The sequence below is a fragment of the Halichoerus grypus genome, chromosome 11 (genome assembly GCF_964656455.1).
Source record: "Halichoerus grypus chromosome 11, mHalGry1.hap1.1, whole genome shotgun sequence".
Taxonomy (NCBI): Eukaryota; Metazoa; Chordata; class Mammalia; order Carnivora; family Phocidae; genus Halichoerus; species Halichoerus grypus.
Genome location: NC_135722.1, coordinates 17182155 through 17203502, shown reverse-complemented (window position 1 = coordinate 17203502; position 21348 = coordinate 17182155). Strand labels below are relative to the sequence as shown.

The 21348-nt window shown below is 57.8% G+C and overlaps 1 protein-coding gene across 1 annotated transcript in view; it reads right to left on the bottom strand.

Moving 5' to 3' along the window:
• Nucleotides 1-1482: 1482 nt before the first annotated feature.
• ALX4 (ALX homeobox 4) overlaps nucleotides 1483-21348 on the bottom strand; it is a 42198-nt gene continuing 22332 nt past the window's right edge. Inside the window, exons 2-4 of the mRNA XM_036097691.2 lie at nucleotides 12987-13297; nucleotides 6573-6701; nucleotides 1483-4234 (exon numbers count right to left, since the gene is read on the bottom strand). Coding sequence (XP_035953584.1) covers nucleotides 3917-4234; nucleotides 6573-6701; nucleotides 12987-13297 — 758 coding nt within the window. The 3' untranslated portion in view covers nucleotides 1483-3916. The remainder of the gene's footprint in view (nucleotides 4235-6572; nucleotides 6702-12986; nucleotides 13298-21348) is intronic.

The window sequence follows — 21348 nt, the reverse complement described above, 5'->3', positions numbered from 1 at the left end:
TTTGCTATAATGTAGTTACACGGTGCTATAGGGCAGTAAAACTTTATGGAACTGACCTCATTTTTTTTAAACATTTTTTCTGAATTTTTAATGTACTTTTAATATATATTTTTAATATTCCACCCCAGGCCATTAAGCTAAAGGAAAAGTTGCGTTTATACAGGGTTAAAATATCTTACAATGAGAACAGTCAGTGTTGGGTGAGGTTCACGTTCCTTGGAGCGCTCAGCTCTCTCTTCAACCACTGCACATCCAAACAGATTATTAGGCATTGAAAACTGTCCTTCAAAATCAGTAGTATAAAGGCCTAGCTCTATGTGTGTACGTGAAGGGGGAGAGGCGGAGGGCGGGATTAGGTCACGTTTGGTTCGCCAGAAGGCCTTTCCTCCCTACAGCATCCTCGGTGAGGTGAAGCGGGGTTGTTGCGACTTTGGAAGTAGGGTTCTCGTGGTCTTCTTATTTTTCTCTCTCATGGCCATGGGTGATTATCCTGGGGCCGGTTTGCCAGCCATCCTCCCCCCAGCTAGTCTGGTTTGCCTTTGCCCCTGACAGGGCCATCAAGCAGACCAGAGGCCCCGGGGTGTCCTACGAGACGGTCTCCCCTCAACCTGGCTGCCCAAGTGAGATACACGGTAGCTTTCATGGACAAGCTCCTCTTGACTACCCAGCCGAAAGGAGGGCCCGTGGAGCACTGGAGCTGGGCCCCACGTGGCCACTGCCGCAGATGCTGGGGACCCACCTCGAGACTGCCGCCCCCCCGTCCCCTCGCAGTGTCTTCCAGCCCACCTGGCCACCATGCTTCCCCGAGCTGGAGGCGCGGTAGTGAGAGCCGAGAATCAAGTATAGCGGAAAGGATTCAAGAAAGGTTACAAAGTCCGTGTGTCCCCCCCCCACCCCGTGCCGTGGAGGATGTGGGGACAAGCCTCTCCGTGTGCCCCCAGGGCCCTCTCCCCCCGCGCCCCGGGAGTCGTGAGGGCAGCACCTTCGCGTCGAGCCCCGGCCGCCTGGCCTTGTTCCCAGCGGGGCCTGGAGGCTCAGTGCCGAGGAGGCTGCCCGTCGGTCCGCTGACTCCTCAGGCTCGCGTCTCTGTCTCTGTCGAGACCTTGGGCACGGAGCCAAAGGGAATCCTCAGCTCGTGTAGCTTATTGGCTTGGCGGTGACCCACCGGGGCCGGCTGGCGCCCCTCTCTGCCCGCCTGCCTGAGCCCTCGCGCCCGAGGAAGGCAGCCTGCCGGCCCCAGAGAGTCGCCCGAGCGTGCGGGCTCCTCGCAGGAGCTGCCGCGGGGACGCCTCCTGCCCTCCAAGGTCTGGGCCTGGCCACCCGCGGGGAAGGCGGCCGAGGGAAGGCTGAGGAGAGGGAGGCCCGCCGGCAGAGAGGGGAGAGGCAGGGGAGAGGCTGCGTGAGGCTCAGGCCCCGCGTGTACCCCACTCCCCAGGGCAGTCACGCCCCCCTCTGTCCCCCCCCCCCCGCCCCCGGGCTGGGACCTTCTCATCTCCATTGTGAAGGGAGCGTACTAAGTAGACGATCTTTAAGTCCCTCCCAGCACCGGGTTTTCTGATTCTCCGAGTATTGGGCCGGCCCTGGGGGGCCTGGGGCAGGGAACTACCTGTGGGGAGGTGAACAGGCACATTTCACCCCGACATTTGAATCATAAATACTTGGCTCTGTTGGTGGGAAGGGCAGCCAGAAAGCAGCCAGATAGAGGAATTGAGCACCAGGAGTCCCTTCCAGAAGAATCTGCCTAGAGCCCCCTCCGTCCCCTCCTCCTCTGGGGATCTCCCAGTTCTCCATCTCTCTGCACGGATCCCCTCCCGGGTAAGAACATGTGTGACGAGGGGTCCTCCCTTGTCCTTGCCAGCACCAGAGCCCTTGAGGGGAATGATTCCCAGCCTTAAGTGCTTCTCCCTGTCCCTTCCTAGACTTGGGGAGCCTGAGTTATTTCAGTGAACCTCAGAACTGCAGAAGGCTTCCTAAGAGTCATTCCAAGATCCTCAGATATATGGAACATTTAAAACCAACATTTAACTCCATGTCCAAGATGCTTTTCACTTCTAGAAGATCCATGTTAGAGCTATACGGTTCACAAAGAGGTCTGACTCTTACCAAGGGAAGCCAAAGCCAGATCCTTCCCCAGGCCTGTTTCCAGGGCCGATGAGAGCACAAGGCAGAGGCGGGGACTGTGATTCCTTCTAAGCCTTGAGCGGCTCAAGGGCAGAGGATCTCACCCTCCACCCAAGCCAAGAGGCTGTCCTGTGTGCAGGCCCCCAAGCCTGCTGGACTTGGCCCTCCTCCCTGACTTGTCCCCAGGGGCTGCCTGCTGGAGGGGCCTCTCAGGCTCTCAAGGCCGGCCCCAGAGGACAGGGACCGTGTGCCACTAGCTTAGGTGACGGCTGGATCTGGTGCCAAAACTCGAGCTGCTCGTCTCCACTCAGGCAGAGGTGGAGTTCCTCCCCAGGAGGAGGCACCTTCCTGCAGGCAGGGAAACGGCTTCTGGACGGCATCCTGCCCCCCACATCCGGAACAGAGCAAGCGACCCAGAGGAGCGGAGCCCACCAGCCCTTCTAGAGGCTGGAGAGAGGGGGCTGAGATTTCGGATTCCCTAGGGACGAAGGGCAAGAGCAGGCTCTCTCTGCCCTCGCCTGGAAGAACACGGGGCCCCCACCCACCGTGGAAGGCTCTGGGCAGGTAGGGTGCCGCTCCAGGGATGGCTGGCGAGGGACAGGCAGTCTGAGGCGGTTGTAGGGGCCGAGAGGCAGAGCGTGAGCACACATCCTTTAGCAAATTCCGCACGCTGCTCTCGACCCCCCTCTCCCAACATGACTGCAGGCCCTACTCGTGTGTTCCGAGGTATAAGTCCTTCCACGCCAGGACACTGCTCAGCAGCCCTGGCGAGCGCCCAGAATGGGTGGGGGAAGGGACAAGCGTCTCCAGGTCCTCCTGGAGGGGCCTGGCTGGCTAGAGAACAAAGCTGCCCAGACCTGCCCACTGCAACAGGCATCCTGCGGGCTGTGGGCTGTCGGGCGGTCAGGAGAGCAGAAGTGAGTGCCTGAGCCCCTGTCCCTTCCCGGACACCTCCCGGCAGCTCTTCCTCTCTCTAGAAGCTCTTCTTCTTGCAGCACTGTGGGTACTGTGGGTGGCCTGTGTCCTCCCCTTGCAGTGTTCACCGAGATCCAGAGTCTGCGGGTGCAAGGGAGTTGGAACGAGCCCCCTCGGGGACGGTCCACTCTCCTAGACGCCAGCATTGCTGGATGACAGCAGGATTCTTCAGCTCCAGCCCCTCTCCTGTTCTGTCCAGCCCTCCAGGTGGGTCCAGCACAGGGGCACGGCCAGGATGGGTGGAGGGGAGGCGGGTGCCTTGGGCCCAGGAGGTCGGATTCCGTGGGCTTTTAGGAGGACAACGGGGGGATGGGAGGGCCAGGAGGCCAACTCTGCAGGACTCGGAAGAACAGAACTCTGTTCTTCAGCCACAGTCACTGGCCCGGTGACCAGGGGACCACACGGCAGAGGGAAGGATGGACGTGACGGCACGTGGCTTTGCTCGGTCTGGATGGGAATCTAGCCTTGACTCAACCCTCAAACCGGGCAGGGCAGAAGAGCAGGAGTGGGGAGAAAGGGTCTTCAGCTTATAATGGATGCAAAGCTGCAAAACTCGGCCACCTGGCTTCCTCCACGGCCTCCGGCCAGGAGCGGGGGCTCGGCCTCGGTGCCAGGGTGGGCGGGACCTGCTGCCCCCTCCCTCCCAGCGGCCCACGGGGCCTCACACTTGGGGTGGCTGAAAGTGCTGAGGGCCGGGCCCCTGGCCCAGGCCAGGTTCCTAAGAGGAAAGTCGAACGGGAGGCTGGGGGCCTGGGGAGCGTGGGCGTGGCCAGGGCCCCAAGGTGGGGGAGGGCGTGGGGACGGGCCGAGCGGTGCCCTGTCATGTGGCCCAGGAGATGGCCGCACTGTGCTCCTTGGCCTTCATGCGCAGGGCCGCGATGCTCGAGGTCTTGCGGTCCGGCTCGCCGTTGAGCTCGTAGCCGTTGAGGCCCGCCGCTCCGAACAGGCCTCCCATGTGTGTCTGGCCCACGTGGCCGCCAGCCCCGGAGACGCTCAGGAAGTCGGTGACGCCGCTGGCCCCGGAGCCCGGGGGGTGGGTGTGAGGGGACATGCAGGCGGGCACCGGGTCGCAGGGGACCACACAGGCTGGCACTGGTGAGGCAGCCCCATTGTTGCCGATCCAGGACGGGTTCTGAATCTGGGGAGAGGGAAGGGAGAGCCGGCTGGGGCAGGGGTGCGGGGGGAGGGCATGTGGGGGGCGGGGGGCTGGCCCTGTCCCCAGACGACCTCGCCCCGCTCACAAGCCCTTCGTTATGCTGAGATCATGCCAGAGTGTTTACCCGGAGCCTCTCAAAACCTTTATGGCCATCAGGACCTGGGAGGGTTTGGGTTTTGTGCTTGGCTCCCAGCAGAGAGAAATTGTTTTCAGGACCGAACTTCAAACTCCATCAAGGGCCGGGTCACAGGGCTGCCTTCAGGGCACAGCCAAGCTGCTGAGGGCGGCCCCCGCCTCAGCCAGCTGACTTTGGAACTTGAGATGCAGGGGCCGACTTTCCCTCCCTGCGCCCCTGAAGGTCAGCAACTGTGTCTTACTCCCCTGTGGCTCCTCACCAGGCCTGGGGCATCCCAGGAACCTGAGAAATGGGAGCTGACCCCAACTCAGAGAGCTTTGGTGTTGGGAACGTGGGCTCTGGGCTTGCAGGTTGTGGTGTGGAGGGGGCAGGGCTGGGCAGTGGGGCCTCATCTCCCAGTGTCAAGACCAGCGGCTGAGCTTCCAAAGGCTGTGTCCTCGAGGCTTCACAACTGGCTCAGGATGGAAGGGGCTGCCTCAGGATGTGGTGAGTGCCTGCGGGTGGATGCATGAAGCCAGGCTGGATGCCCACAGGCCAGGGCGTGTGCGTGTGGGGGTGTGTGTGTGTGATGCTCAGGCAGCACGTGGGTGGACTGGAGGCCGACCTGGGCTGGGGAGGGCCAGGGTAAGCAGGACCAGAGGAAACGAGAACTCTCAGCCCTGTGCATGGGATCACAGGGGGCCCTCAAGCAGCTTCTGCTGGCCTGCTCTCCTCCCCACCCATGTTTGTAGTCCACTCACATTGAAAGCCGAATGAGGGGGGACCTCGGCCCCCAAGTCCCACAGGGCATTGTCATGGCCACAAGAACCACTGGCAGATTGGCCTGACCACAGTCCTCCTGCCTGGGGTGGTGGAGAATCAGCGGCCTTTCCCTTCCCCTCCATCAGGAGGCGTGTGATATGTGGTGTTGCAGGTGGGAAGGGTGAGCCCGCCCTGTGTTGGTCCCCTCCCCGCTCCCTCCAGCAGGGAGCTCAGGCAGCAGAGATCCCCAGGAGCCAGGCTGGAGGCTCATCCTCCCAGGACAGAGGGCGGGGAGAGAGGAAAGTACACAGCAGGAGCTGAGGATGAGGTGTGTGTGTGCGTGTGTGTGTGTGTGTGTGTGCGTGTGTGTGCGTGTGTGTGTGAGACACCCCACATTCCTCAGCCTCACCCCAGGCCTGACCCCCTGACCCCATGGATCCCGGCAGGGGGAGGGGCAGAGCTGGTCTGGGGGCGGGGGGAGGGCATCCCGGGGGGCCACGGGACAGCAGGGCCCCGGGACAGTGGGTCTTAAAGGAAACAGGAAGGCCTGCGCCACCGGCTCGCTGCTGGGTGGGGCCGGGCTTGGAGCTGAAGGCAGAGGCCATGCTGCCACGGCCACCAAGAGGCCTGAGGGAGGGACCAGTCGCCTCTGCCGGGCAGGCTGTGGGGTGTGAGGAGTGGACCCAGCTAGAAAGACATCTCTGCAAGTGCCCCGGTGTTGGCCACTGCTCACACCACTTCTCACCCCTTTGCATCTCATGAAGACTCCAATGCCGCTAGAATGGGGCCAGGCTGACGGGACGGGACAGAGGAGAGGGCAGGTCGGGACACAGCCGCCTGGGAGAGCTCAGAGCTGCAGAGCGACCTTTAACCGGCTATTTAGTCCCCAGAGTACTTCTGTGTTGTCTAATTTTGGCCTTTCAACAACCTCACGAAAGAGTTGGGGTGGGTACTTTCATCGTGTCCAGTTTTCAGAAGACACCGAAGCTCGGAGAGCTCATGGCTTGTCTGAAGTGAGAAGCGTCTGGGGCCGGAGGACAGCGCGTCTCGGGACTCAGACCTCCCTGTTCGCTACAGCCCTGCCTCAAGCCCCCCAGCTTTCCGGACTTCGCTTTCCTAGGAGACACTGGGTGGCTCCTGATGGCCTGGGGGCCCTGGTCTTCAGCCTGCCTTGCTTCTGATGCCCACAGCGAAAGGGGCAAACATGGCAGAGGAGAAAGCCTCCCTCTCTGTCCAGGCCTGCCCCTCCCTAATGCCCAGCCAAGCCTGGGCCGGCACGTAGGGTAGACAGAAACGGCCCCGGCCTTGCACATTCTGGGGCGAACAGGCACACACCTGCACCGGGCTTGCTGAGTCCCATCTGCGGGGGGCTAGGCCCTCCTCTGAGATGCCCATTCCCGGAGCCCAAGGGGCTGGAGCCGGCCGCTCGGGGCTGGGACTTACCTGGGCGTAGTTCTCGGCTCGGGTGAGGAGGGGCAGCTCGTAGGCAGTGGAGAAGTGGGTTCGAACCTGCTGCATCTGCCCAAAACGCTCCCTCTTCCTCCACTTGGCCCTCCGGTTCTGGAACCAGACCTACAGGACAGAGCCGTTGTCACGGGGGGGGGTCAGACGGTACACGTCATTCCCTGGAGCTCCCACCCATCGCAGCACATGGTCTGGGCCATGGGGCTGCAGGGAAGGGTCTGCCTCAGCCTTTAGCTTCCAGGCTCACAATCTAGAACGAGCCGTGCTGAGGGTCGGGAAGGTGAGCTTAACCCCAGCTAACCACAGTGTGCTCTTGGGCCAGACTTCGTTATTCCAAGCTTCAGAATGCAGAGCAGGCAAATGTCGCACCCACGCGTCACGTCACTGGTCATCCTAGCGGTCATCTAACCAACCCCAGCACCGTGTGGCCTGGCCTGCCTCGGGCCACGGACTCCTGAGGGGAACCTGACAAAAGTTGTGACGGCTCCTCTCGAAAATCATTCTCTAGATGCTCACACACACAGTCTGTCCATAATTTTCCAAAAGCTCCGGGGTTCCCTGGGGCCTGTCTAGTGGCCCAGAATCAGAATTCCTACCTGTCTGAGTCCCCTCTGCAGCCTTCGTGTTGGAAAGTCTCCCCACTCGGGCCCCCTGTGGCAGCAGAGGCCTTCAGGGATGGCTTCGTGGAGGGGGGGCCTGGGGCCGGGCCCGAGTGTAGAAACAGCAGGACACGCTCAGGAGACCCCAGGAGGCCCCGCTGCTCAGCTGGCCGGCGGTGGGAGAGAAAGACCCGTGGACGCAGAGGTCAGATTGTGGAGGGCCTTGATGCCCAGCCCTGGGGTTTGCTCTTGGTGTGGTCAGTAAAGGTGGCCACCGTGAGGTCTCATGCAGAGGGTGGCCTGACTCTAAGGAGGAGTGAAGACCGCCCTGTCCCTGAGCAGGGGCCGCTGGGGCACTGGCTGCAGTGGGGAGGGTGGTCTCTGAGCCGGCGTGTGAGCTGTGGTCTCTGACGGGTGGGGGGGGGGGGCTGTTGGCTCCTTTGCAGGAACACTTCTGACAGGCTGAGAACTTTCCCAGGCTTCATGGACAAGAGCTGGACTTGGGGCCTGCTAGCCCTGCACGTGGCTTGGGATCTGGGGCGGGGGCGGGGTGGGGAAGGGGGCAGGGACAGGTGGGAGAGGGTGTGAGGAGGGGAGGTCAGCTTCCAGACCAGAAATGGCTTCAGGCTGAGTCAAAGGCAGGCCTCGGAGTCCCCAGAGAGAGGTTTCTGTCAGCTGTGTCCCTGCCAGTGGACTCAGGTGCAAGTGGGCACACCCCAACGGCAGCCCGCCAGCAGCCGAGCTGAGAGCCGCGAGCATCCTCGGAGGAGGGAGAAGGAGCTGGGCCAGAGGCGGGGAGGGCTCCCCGCGGGGTAGCGCAGAGGCTGCTCAGCCCGTCCCGGCTTCCAGTGGAGCCGCGCCCCCGAGCGCCCATTCCAGCCCCGGCATTGCCACTGGCCTCGCTTTCTGTGTCTGCAAAATGGGGCCAATATCTGTACTGACGTCCTCACGGGGGTGGCGCCTCACAGAACAGCAGGTGAGAGATGAGAAATGCTGTCACAGAGTTTCCGAGAGTACTGCACACTCGTTTATTTATAGCTCCTGACTTTTTCTTGCTGTCTTTCGCTAAAAGGAAAAGAAGTTGGGGTGTGTGTGACTCATGTTAGTGTGGGGAGGGTGGGGGCAGGGAGCCAGTGTGGCGCTGCACCTCAGTTTCCCTCCCTGGTCCCAAGGATACATGCGTGTGTGCACACGCACGTGCACGCGCACGCACGGGCTGGCATTGCTTTGACAGTCATTCTGCCTCCCTGACTTGAGTCTGGTGTAGGAGACGCACTCAGCCCCTGCTCCAGAGCCTCCTGGGCCCCTTTTCCTCCAGGGGCTCCTAGGGTCCAGGCCCAGGCCGCCCGCTGAGAGCCAAGGGCGGATCGGGTCTCCTCTCTGCGCCACTGAAACGGGATCCCCCTTTATCAGTGGCCTGGAATGGGGGCCGGGGGGCAGGATGAGAGAATGAATCAGAGGAGCTTGTTTTCATTTCATGTTTAATTTCCTGCAGGCTTAGCTCCGTCTTTCCGCTCCTTCCTCAGCCTCCCAGGGTTTGCTGGGGGGGAAGCCAGGGGGAGGGGAGAAGCCCGCTGGAGGCATCAAGATATATGGCTCCATTCTTTCTTCGGGGGGTGGGGAGAAGGTGAGGAAAAGTGTCCGTGGCCGCCACTGTGGGGGGCTTGCCGGGAGCCCTGGTGGTGGGAGGCGGGAGCGGCAGGTGGAGGGGCGCTCCTGGAGATGTCCCGCAGGCTCTGGATGGGCTGGGGAGGCACTGCAAGGGGACGGGGCGGCTGGTCCCAGATGTGGGAGGAGGAGCACAGTGGGGGGAGATGGAATGTGGGGGCTGGAGCGGTGGTGGGGGTGCTGGGTTATCTGGGAAGACAGCTGAGCAGCGGGGGAGGAGTGCGCAGAGATAACGCTGTCTTTGGGATGGGAGTGGAGGAGGGCCCGGCCCAGGGATGGAAGGGAGGGTTAAAGACCCAGAGACTTCGGGAGGCGGGAGGCGAGGCTGTGGGGCAGCAGAACCGCCCAAACCCTCTTCCCTTGCCTGCAGCACTGGGCCCCGTTCCTGCGCAGGGCTGGAGCTCTTCTGCTAAGTGAGCCCCGCGGCTCTGCAGTCTCAAGCCTCAAGCCCCCCAGCTTGGGTGGCGGCCGGACATCCTCACGGCCCCTCTGAGCTCACGGTGGAGGGCCTGGAGATGAGGCACGGCCGTCCTTCCATCTCTGGCCCCCGGAGCCTGGCGCTCGGAGAGCTCCCCACAGATGCTCTGTGCCTCAGGGCTCTGCGGCCCCAGCCTGTCTCCATAGGACAACCCTAAGGGGGAGAGGGGACCACGAGGTCCAGCCTTCCAGTCTGCATGTCGCGCCCCAGGACCACCCCGCTCCCGGCCCACCCTGGCCTGGGCCTGCTCAGCACAGGCCTCTCCCCAAGGAACCAACCGTCTTGGCAGGGGCCTCAGTAACCGCAGCCCATCTGGGGCCAGGGCGGGGTGGCCCAGGGCGGGGAGGCCTCTGTCTTATTGTCTTCAGCACCAGCTGCGGAGATTGGAATCCCAGACAGCAGAGAGAGGCCCCTGCAGCCCCTGGAGCAGGGCCAAACCCCGAGCTTCTTCCCAGGAAAGGTCCATCTTGGAGCCGCCCACCCCCTCCCTGTCCCCAGCACCACTCTATGCCAGGCACCTGGCTTCCCACCAGCTGAGTACGGGCCCCGAACAAACCCAGCAGGGGCAGGCAGGGGGTTCCACCACCACTCCCCCCAAACCTCGGGGCACTGCCAGGCTCGATCCAGAGGTCTGACGCACATGGAGATCCCACCCACCCTGCTGCCTTTATACAAAGAAAAGTCTCAGAACAATATGGCCCATGTCCTGCAGAGCCAACTAAAGTAAAAGAAACACTGGGCTGGAGCTCTGGAGTCCTGGATTCTAGTCTCAGCCCTGCCACTGAGTCACTGTTCCTGAGTCACCTGACCACAGGTGATCATGTCCCACCTGTGGGCCTCCTCCTACTTATTATCAAACGAGAGGACCAGATAGATGATCCTTTCCAGCACTAACGTTCTATATTCCTATGATCCTCCCCTTAGATGAGAAGATATGCAAACACATCAGTGTTTCCCTTTCTGCCTTGGCTGCTGGGAAGCTCAGGGTTGAAATCTGTGCTCAGTGGCAACTATGATTATTAGCCTAGATGTTTGACGTAATTACCTGCCTATTTCATGGCACCGTTCTTGTTTTTAGATGAAACTAACAAGTCTTTAATTGTAGCTGCCTCAACTCCATTTTGGAAACAGGCATAAATGGGTGTGTGCGCACACGCAGAGGGAACACTCTGCTTTGGGTATGGGATGGCACCTGAAAAATGTTCTCTATAGCCCAGTGTCGTTTCCATGGTTTGTCCTAGAAGAGCCATCCTTCTTTTGATACTAAGTGAATTCTACTCCCAGGCACTCCCATGCACTTGTAAGGAACACACACACACACACTGTGCAGAGGATGGATCAGTCGATCCCACACGAACACGGTGCCTATAGGAATGTCCCATAACCAGCCACCCCCTTCTCCACCAGCTCCTTCAGTTCCTCCCAATCCAGGGGCTGGGCCGAGGCCAGGTTCTGGGGTTCCTGTCCAGACTCTGAGGCCCGGGAGGTCACACGGCGGCCTATCCTGATGCAAATAAGACAGCTGGTGCGTGAATGCTTGTGGAATGACAGGAAAGCCTCACCTGCCCTGCCTTCCTTCCCCAACCGTTCACCAGGCACTGGGCAGGAATAAGAGGGGCAGCCGGACTCCGGGAACTTGTGGCCAAACAATCCGACTGTTCACTCTGGGTACCTGCGGTTTCTGGATGGCTGCATATTTATGGTAATTGCTGGTCCTTTCTCGCATGATCCATTTTGAATGAAAACGTTTCTGGACGATGTTACAGAAGCTCTGCCTTGTTACACAGAACATGGTTGTGACTGATGCCTTAGGAACGCTCGCTGAAGGTCCTTAGTGAACTGAGGCAGCAGGGGGCGCCCTTGGGGCCTGCGGATAACGGAAGGCTCTGTCCTGGCCCTGAACCCACATCTGAGCTGAGCTTAGCCCAGCTGAGCTGTGTTGCTTTAAAAAAAAACACAACCCAAGAACTGCTCTTTGTTCTCAAGCTGTTGACTTCCCTCACCCCACTGGAGGGGGAAAAACCGCTATCTGACAACACTTTATTTGCCATTCCTCACATGCTCTGGGGTGGAAAAGTAGACTGAGCATGACATTTATTTGTGTGAAGCTGAAGCCTGAGCTTTAGTGCATGGATTTTGTCTCCTGTGTTTTGGGTACTTAGAGGTCTTTGCTTCCTCTCTGGTTCTTTTCTTGCTGTAACTTCATGCAAGGAGGGAGGACACACCTCTCTGGACAAAGGAGGTCCACCAATCTACAAATATTTATTTTTTGCCCTTGTTGCTCTGAGTTCAGCCTTCTCTATTTGGTAGGAATATAGTGATGAACAATCAGACAGTACCTGTCTTCAAAGAACTCACATTATAGTGAGAGGAGACAAACATAAAATAATTTAAGCCAGTCATATATTCTATAAAGAAAAAAAAAACAGGACAATGTGGAAGAAGGTGACCTGATTTGCTTGTGTTGTGTTATGTTGGTTTGGGATGAGTTGTGTTGTGTTGTGTTGGCTGTGTTGGTTTGGGTTATGTTGCATTGGGTTGGGTTCTGTTGGATTGTGTTGAGCCATGTTGGGTTGGGTTGACTGTGTTATTTGGGTTCTGTTGGGTTGTGTTGAACTGTGTTAGGTTGGGTTGACTGTGTTGTTTGGGTTGTGTTGGGTTGGCTGTGTTGCTTTGGGTTATGCTGCCTTGGGTTGGGTTCTGTTGGGTTGTGTTGGGCCATGTTGGGTTGGGTTGACTGTGTTGTTTGGGCTGTGTTGGGTTGTGTTGGGTTGGCTGTGTTGCTTTGGGTTATGTTGTGTTGGGTTGGGTTCTTTAGGGTTATGTTGAACTGTGTTGGGTTGGGTTGACTGTGTTGCTTGAGTTGTGTTGGGTTGTGTTGGTTTGGGTTATGCTGCCTTGGGTTGGGTTCTGTTGGGTTGCATTGAGCCATGTCAGGTTGGGTTGACTGTGTTGTTTGGGCTGTGTTGGGTTGTGCTGGGTTGGCTTTGTTGGTTTGGGTTATGTTACACTGGGTTGGGTTCTGTTGGGTTGTGCTGAGCTGTGTTGAGTTGGATTGACTGTGTTGGGTTGGCTGTGTTGGTTTGGGTTATGTTGTGTTGGGTTGGGTTCTGTTGGCTTGGGTGTTCTGGTGGCTGGATAGTGGTAGGGGGCTACTGCTTTAGCCACGGTGGTCAGGAAGACTTCACAAAGGAGGTATATTGATTTGGGAGCTGAAAGATGGAGGAAGCAGCTATCCTGGGCAGCAAGAAGAGCCAGGTTCTTCTCTGTTTCTGCCCATTGGACTGCTGTGGATATCTTTAGGTCTATCCTGTTTCCTTCCTAAGAGAGAGGCCTTCGAGGGCAGAGATCAGTCATCTCCTTTGTGAAAGGGCCTGGACACTCACAGCACACAGAGCCCAGGAATATAGCTAACAGGCGACCCTCCTTCTTCTGCCCCTGCTCCCGCCAGAGTAGGAGGCCTGATAGTCAGGTGGGTAAAAGCAGACTGGCCCTGTTTGGAGCAGGGGTGTGAGGGGCAGGCTGTCCTTGGACTGAAGTAAAGAAAGCCCTGGTGTGGTTGAGGGACAGTCAGGCAGTCCCAGCTTTGGCCACCAGCCCGAGGGCAGGCCCTGCTATCCCAGCCTCTCCCCAGGTGCCCTCACTGACCTGCACGCGGGCCTCGGTGAGGTCTGTCCTCATGGCCAGCTGCTCCCGGGCATACACGTCGGGGTAGTGGGTCTTCTGGAAGACCTTCTCCAGCTCCTCCAACTGGTAGCTGGTGAAGGTGGTTCTGTTCCTCCGCTTCTTGCCCTTGTTGCTCTCGGAGTCGGCCTTCTCCAGCGGGCTGGGCAGCTCGGTGCTGGCCCGGTCCTGGGGTGCCTTCACTCCAGCCTCCTTCACACTGAGGTAGCTGCTGTCCATCCCCACGGTGTCAGAGTCCGGCGGCAACTCTGGCTCACCCAGGGAGCTCTCTTTGGCTGAAGGGGGAGGAAACAAGGTCAGAGAACAATGACTGAACCGAGCAAGAGAGGAGGGAGGGACAGGGAGAGCCCTCCCCTGCCATTCCCCTGTCAGCATCACACTGGATGCGAGGGCAGGAGGCCCCGGTTCTAGTCCTGACTTGCCATTAACATGCTGTGTGACCTTGGGCAAGTCCATTTCCCTCTCTGAGCCTCGTTGCCATCATCTCAGAATGGACCCCTTTTACCACCAACGTAATATGACTCTGGGTCAATCTGATCTCTTGGACCTTTAATCCCCACCCCCACTGATCCTGGGCTCCTCCTTCTAGAAGGATCCCCTTTGTCAGAACTTCTGCTTTGGGCATCGGGAATGCTGACCCAGTGCCTCAGACACCCAGGGGAAGCGAAAGCTAATTCAGCAGCCATGTCTGGCCCAACAGGGCAGGGGCAAGGAGGAGGCCAGCGTCGAGGCAGACAGGAACGCCCTTCCTATCCAGGCCTGGTCCTGTTTGGGCTCAGCAGGAGCTGAGGAGATCCCCCCACCCCACCCCGAAGAATCCAGCGTGAGGGGTCACGCCCCTCGCCCTCCACAGGTTTCACCTACTGTCCACGCAGGGTCCGGCCTGCTCCAGCCCAGTGGCACATTTACTAAGGAAGCAGGGCAGGCGCCTGTGTCCCCAGGATGCTGACGTGTGTGCCCCACTAGATTCACACTAAGCTCGAGGCCTGGGCCCACAGCCACCGCCATCTGCCAGGATGGGGCTCCACTGGTTGATTCCTAGATGCCCAGAGCTGGAAAGGACCAGTGGATCTATGTAAGTCAGGGATGAGGAGGTGGAGGCCAGTAGGGGGAGAGTGAGGCAGGGAGTGACCTGTCCACACCCAAATGGCCCCGTCAGCACCCTGGGCAGACACACTTGCCGCAGAGTCAAGGTTAGAACGTGGACTCTGAAGCTAGTGGAGGAGGGTAGGACTCCCACATGTACCTCGCTCTGGCTGTGTACTTGGGACAGCTCACTTAACCTCTTTGTGCCTCAGTCTCCCCCCTCTATAAAATGGGGATGAAGATACTTGTGGGCTCTTCCTCCTGGCATACTGTGGGATTAAGGAGGCCAACAGGCAAAGCCCTTAGCACGGCGCCAGCTCCGTAGGTTTCTGCCCGTATTGGAATCCCCAGTTCCAGTGTGGACTTCCGAGCAGCAGAGGACACGGGCCCCGGAGAAGTCTTCCCAGCAGGCGGGCCCTCCCCAGAGCATCTGGGTGCGGGAGCAGGTGCAGGCCCTGGCCTGGTGTCCGGAGACCGGTGTGAGCCCTTCTCTGCGCCGCCCTCCCCGGCCCGTGCGGTAATGTACCGACGATTATTAATAAGGCTTCCGGGGAGCACTGGAGAAGGCCTGCACACGCACAAGCTCTGACTGTCGCAAGCACGCGTGGCTGGTGTGAGCACCTCTTCTGGGAACAGGTCCACGCGGCGGGCGTGAAGTGTCGGGACGATGCTGCTGGCTCAGGTCTCCCTGCTCCGTCCGCATCCCGGCGGCTGAGGCCTCGGGCTGGCTCTCCTCCCGAGCTTTGCGTGTGCCCTGGGAAGGTGTGAGGGGCAGCTGCCTGCCATCCCCACCTCTCTCTCCAAGGCCCCGACGAAGGGGGTGGAGGTGAGTGCCCGGAGCGGGCGGACGTGCACGCGGCATCGGGAGGGGCCACGTGCAGGACGCCCACGTGAGCCCGGGCACACGCAGACCGCCGCGGTTTCAGTGACAACGTTATGCAAACTGCAGATGGCAGCTGGGCCAAGAGCTTTCAGCAAAGATATTTATCTTGCTGGCAGACAAACAAGTTTTATGTTTTGGGTTTTTTTTAAGAGAAGAAATCCCACCCAGCCTCACCAAAAATAAACATCTCTGTTATGCAATTTCCTGGAGGCCAGACTGGGGGGCAGCCCCTGCCCCTCCTGCCCCCGCACTGATCTCCGGGCCCCATCCCATGACCCCATGGACCCTTGGAGTGTCCTCTGGCATCCGGCCTGGGATTGGGACCACCCCGCATAGCAATAGGGGCTGGGCCGCATGGGGAGCTCCGTGTTGCAGAGACCAAGGGTTGTAGGGACGAGCTCAAGCTCCGAGTTTTAACTGGGGGGAACTCACACCAGAGAGAGCAGGGAATGTGTGCTAGTTAGTGACAAAGCACGGCCTCTAGCCCCCGGCTCTGTCCTCTATTCCTACCCTGTGGGCTTGGGGCCTCTTCCCAGGGAGAGAAGGGTAGGGGCAAAAGGCAAGGAGCGCACAAAATCAAGGAGTCCTGCTTTGCTCCTGGGGGCAGGAGGACCAGCCTCTGAGGATGAGGAGGGAAGTCCCTCAGTGCTGACCTAGTTCTAGGCTTAGCTGGTGGGGAGGCAGCAGAACATCCAGTCTTCTATGGCAAGGAGTAAGAATCCAGTTTCTCAGACCTCCAGCCACCCACTGAGGCCGAGCGAGTGGGGGAGAAATGGGGAGTCAGCACAGGGTGCACAAAGACCACCGGACCAAGAGTTGGCAGATCTGCTGTTGGTCCCAGCTCTACCATGATCTGCCTGTGACGGCAGATGACTCTTCTCACATCCCAGAGTCTCCTCTGCAGCTGGAGGTTTGATGGTGCCCCTTCTGGAGCGGGGGGAGCAGGCAGGGATGTGTCACCACCTCGGCCCTGTGGAGTGTCCCTCCTGCCTCAGTCACCACCGGGGCCTTCCCTTAGGGTCTGGAGCGGCGAGAAGAGGGGAGCAGGATGGGGACCGGTCTGTGTCCAGGCAAACGTCGGCCAACTGGGAAACCTTAGAGATGGAAGGAATTCTGGCAAACTGATGCTTCTGGCTCCTCAAAGAAGAGGGAAGAGAGCCTTCCCATCTCAGTCTTCACTACTGATCATTTTGCTTTAAATCGGGAGGCTGGGTCTCTAATTTAGATTCCCCAAGGTCCCATGGATGACTGGTCAGAATGACAAGCCAAGACTCACAGGTGCTCAGTCCAAGGATCCCAGACTTGGGGTGGGAGGGGGGTCTATTTCAAACTCCTTCTACCCTGCAGCTTCTCCAGCAAGGGGGCCACGCGGCCTGTGGGGACAGAGAGCTCCCTGAGCTCCAGTCCATGTCTGTGTCTTGGAGGTACGGCTCACTGGTCCCGGTTCCAAGTCTCCAGGGCCCTTCCCCGAGACGGCTGCCACACCTCCCAGAGTCTTCTGTCCTCCTGTCTCAACAGCTGGGGTTCCCACTGCTGTTCCTCAGGTGGCCCCAAGTTTAATAAGACTGACACAGGGGGCTGCCAGGGACGGGCTGCGTGATGGTGCTGGCCCCTGGGCAAAGCCAGCAGTTTGCTCTCCAACCGAACAATCCTGAGGAGCTGGGTGGAGAATCAGGTGGGTGGCCCGAGGCCTGGGTGCTTGGTCAGGATCCAGCTCGCCCTGCAGTGCCCTCCTCGACAAGACAGCCGCTGGAAACACAGGAGCCCACAGCTCATGCTGAAATACTCTTGAGCAAACCCATTACCACTGACCCCCTTGGTCTCCCTCACCTGCACCAGCCACCTGCCTGGAATGCCTTCCTTTCCAGCTGACCTGCAAGATCCCGTCAAACACCAGCCCCTCCAGGAAGTCCTCCCAGACTGCGACAACCATACAGACCCCTCTGTCCCCTGCTCAGCCTCTCCAATTACTGCCTGTGTTTCTGACTAGTATATAATCAAGCCCTGAGTGTCCCTTTCCTCCTATAGCACATCAGTTCCCCGAGGGTTGGAACCTCATGTCACGGACCCTGGGCTTAGCCCAGGATGGGGCAGACGGCAGATGTGCAGTGAAAAGTCGCTGAAGAATAAGCGAACAATTTCTAACAACCAAACACTGCCGAGCTCTCACTCTGGGCAGCTACCTTCATGTGCCCACCGTGTTTTGGCTACGCGTGCTGGAGCTGCCTACAGAAAGTGACTGCTGAAGCCCCGAGTGAACAGTTCATCCCGCTAGACAAGGAGGAGCCAGGTGGCTAGGATACGTGAGGAAGAGGCTCACATTCCCGAGTGAACTGTTGGCAGCAGAAGCAGCAGGGGGAGATGAGATGGCCGGAGACAGGACCAACACAGACAGTGAAGGATGTCTCCATGTGGGGCAGGAGGGAACAGGGAGCACCAGGGAAGCAGACGGAGAAGCAAAGGGATGGGATTCCTGGAAGGGGCTCTAGAATGTAAACGTCCAGGGAAGCCAGCCCAGGACCTGCCGGGAGCCAGCTCCACACCCACAATGAGCCCGCAGTGGGGTAAAGGCCCCTGGGAGACCCTCCGCTCGCCCTGCTTCTGGGCCAGGCTTCTTCAGGGACGACAGCCCTGTGCCGCCCGAGGCTGAGCAGCAACAGAGCCCCCCCGGGCCAGGCCACCTGCTTGCATCTCTGGCTTCCCCCCTGCCCCTCCTTCCCTATGGACTCTGGACTGGCGCCATGCTGATGCCCCTTCCACAGCGCGGAGGGGCCCCTGAGAGGGCTCTGTCCCGGTCTCTGGGGCCCAAGACAATGTCATCCTGATCTGCAGCTTCCCAACAGAATGTCCTGAGGTGGATATAAATCCCAGACGACCCAGAGGAATGAAGCAATGCGCGTACAGAAAACACCCAGAGCGCTCAATGGCTGCCCCTCCGAAGGTCCGCGCGCAATGGCAGCCATGATGGGGCAGCACGCCCTTCGAACCACCCCGGGTAAGTATTTCCATCAACCACTTCTGGTGAAGTAGAAGCATTTGGCTCGAGCATATATTCCGAATCAGGAGCCACAGAAGGGCCTCGAACCTCTGCCTGAACTCCGAGAAATACGAGCGATGGAAAACCTTTCTTCCTTCCCTTCCCCTCTGCTTGTTGTCCTGGTTCAACCCAATGACGTCACTCTAACCTAGTCTAACCTTTTTTTTTTTTTTGATACAAAAGCCCTTGAGAGATTTCCGAAGGTGACTGTGTGTGTTTTTTTTTATGACTGTGATTTCAAGCGCGTGCACTTCTGAAGCGGGGAGGGTGCCGGAGGCCTGTGTGTGTGCATTCCTTCTGTGTGCCCGGATGTGCGCCCGCAGGCATGGGGCACAAGCCTGCAGTTGTGAATGGGTGTGCGGAACACGTGTGGTTGCCTGCAGACAGTCTGCGGAGTGAGCAGGCCCGCGGGGCTGAGTGCAGGCCCACAAGTAGGATGTGTGCTGCTGGGTCTGGGGATTTGTGCAAGCGAGCGTGACTTTGCAGGTACACGTAGGTGAGTACGGACACGGGAGGTGTGTGTGTGTGTGTGTGTACAGTTGTGCACGGGCCCGTGCATACTGGTGTATGTCTAAGGGGTCTGAGTAATTGTATCCTCCATGGTTTTGATTACATCTATTTTTCCTCCAAACATCTGCTTTGTGGGGGACATGCCGCTCGCTCTGTTCTCGGGTGAGCCGGCTTGCACACCTTGTGGCAGAGCGCACCGCGCCGATGTAATCTCCTTAAACAAAACAGGCCAGCGTGAGGCCCTTTCATGCTATTTAAAGGGCACCGACTAAACCCACTGCTGTCCAAACAGTCGTGTGGGGGTAGGGGCGAAGGTGAAAGGTTAGCCATTGATCACGGCCCCGGCCCACCTCCTCTGCCCCTGGGCTCTGTGCAGAGCTCAGCCTGGACGTCCCTGGTTTAGCTCCAGGCCTATAACTAATGCCGAAGGGGCAGCAGTAAGTGGGGACACATTTCAGCAGACGTGGTCTCAGGCGGTGGAGGCAGACCGGGTCCCTGCCCTCGGGGAGCTGCCGATCTGCAGGGGAAAGTGGGAGGTAGAAACTCGGGGGCTCAGGCCGGCCACCCACAGGTGACGTGGGCACCCCTGCTCACCCACGCAAGCTCTAAACATGCCTCTTAAAACACAGAAAGTCTGAGACCCTGGCACAGACCACGGGAGGCTAAGGAGACCTGCGGACCACATGCGGTGTGCTGGATCGGGTCCTGGGACAGTAAAAGGACATCCGGGAAAAAACTAGTGACCTCTGAATAAAGGGTGGGATTTAGTTAACAGTAATGTGAAAGGAGGAAAAAAAAGTGGGCAAAACATCTAAATAGACACCTCACCCGAAAAGACCTTCAGGCGGCAAAAAAGCATGAAAAACCCTCTGGACGGATTATCCAGCCAGGAAATTTCAACTAGGACCCCCGTGAGACAGCCCCACGCACCGACTGCCACGGATGTGAAAACCCGGACGGCGCCAGGTGATGACCAGGACACGGAGCCATGGAAAGTCTCCCACGTCGCTGGTGGGAAAACAGAGCAGCAGTTCTATAATTAAACCCACACTCCCCACGTGACCCAGGAACGCCACCGCGAGGCATTCGCCCGGAAGACATGAAGACTGGTGTTCAGGGGAGGAACACCAAACCTGCGTGCAAATGCTTATGGCGGCTTTGGCCAGAATCACCCCAAACTGGAAACAACCCAAATGTCCTCTAACAGGTGAATGGGTAAGCAAACTGGAACTGCCATGCGAGGGGATAGGACTCAGAGATGAAAGGAACACAGACAGTGGCACGAATAACTCTCAAAAGCAGCGTTATGGTTCTTAAAAGACGCCAGACTAAAAACTTACATATGTATGACTCCGCTTATTTATCACAGGACATCCTGGGAAAGACAGCAGCAGAGGATGGAGAACAGATCACCGGTTGCCAGGGGCTGGGGAGGGGGAGGGCTGGAGCAGAAAGGGCTGGGGTGTGAGTACATGAATCTGCACAGGGATGTAAGATTCATAAAACTATACACGCCCCAAATTTTAATTTTGCAGCACGTTATTTTAAAAATGAAAGACACGTAAACTATAGAGAAAATACAAAATTGCATTTCTTTTTTTTTTTAAAAGATTTTATTTATTTATTTGACAGAGAGAGAGAGAGAGAACAAGTAGGCAGAGAGGCAGGCAGAGGGAGAGGGAGAAGCAGGCTCCCCGCCGAGCAGGGAGCCTGATGCGGGGCTCGATCCCAGGACCCTGGGACCATGACCCGAGCCGAAGGCAGCGGCTTAACCGACTGAGCCACCCAGGTGCCCCACAAAATTGCATTTCAATATGTTACAGAAAAACTAATAAAAAGTTTGTATGTCTTCACCCAGAAATCCCACTTCCAGGAATTTATCCTAAAGGAATCATTATGGATGGGCACAAAGAATTTGCTAGGGAGAAAGTTCATTAGGGCATCATTATATAGAAAAACCAAAAATAACCAAAATATCCAGTAACAGGAGATTGGTTAAATAAAAGATGTTATTTCCATAAATAGAAGATCCTTCCTGATATTCGTTATTCTGCAAAATGTTTCCTTCTTAGCCTTTAGCACACATTATTATGTATTTATTGGGGATTTTTTCCCCTTTTGTTTATTATCTCTCTCTGCCTTCCATAAAATGGGGAGTATATCTGAATATATTTGCTTTGTCTACCCCTGTCTAACACCTGCTATTGTGGCTGGCATGCAGTAGGTATTCAATAAGCATTTGATGAACAAATGAATGAAACTGGTATTATAAAAGGATAGCATTTTAGTATCTGGAAGGATGTTCGCATGTTATAGTAAGTAAATCTCATCTTAAAAAAAAGTGGAGAAGGGGTGGAGTATCTGTCCTTAGAAAATTCTAGAAGTTTCTAGAGGTGGGAATACAGGTATATGGGTTGATTTTTGTTCCTTTTTTTTTTTTTTCTGGTCTGAATTAATTTTCTATTTGTCCTACCACGAACAAGAACTGCTTTTATCATTTTAAAATACTGTTTGAAAGCAGCGATTAGAATCCTGAAAGATGACTGCTTTGGTAGGGTGCTGGACTCTGCTGTGAAGTTTTGGGAGGTGGGAGATGAGCACCAATAGGGGTGGGGTGAAGGAAGGGTAGGGATGCTTCAGAGAAAGGCCCTTTTGGGGTGGGGATTGGCCGCTGTCCTCACAAACTGGGCCCCTTATGACTCTGAGTTCTCTTAGGTACTGGAAGCTTCCAGACACAGGCTTAAGTTCACCTCCTAAAGGGTTTCTCTGCCTTCAGGCCCACTACCCTCAAATACAACCAGACACATGCA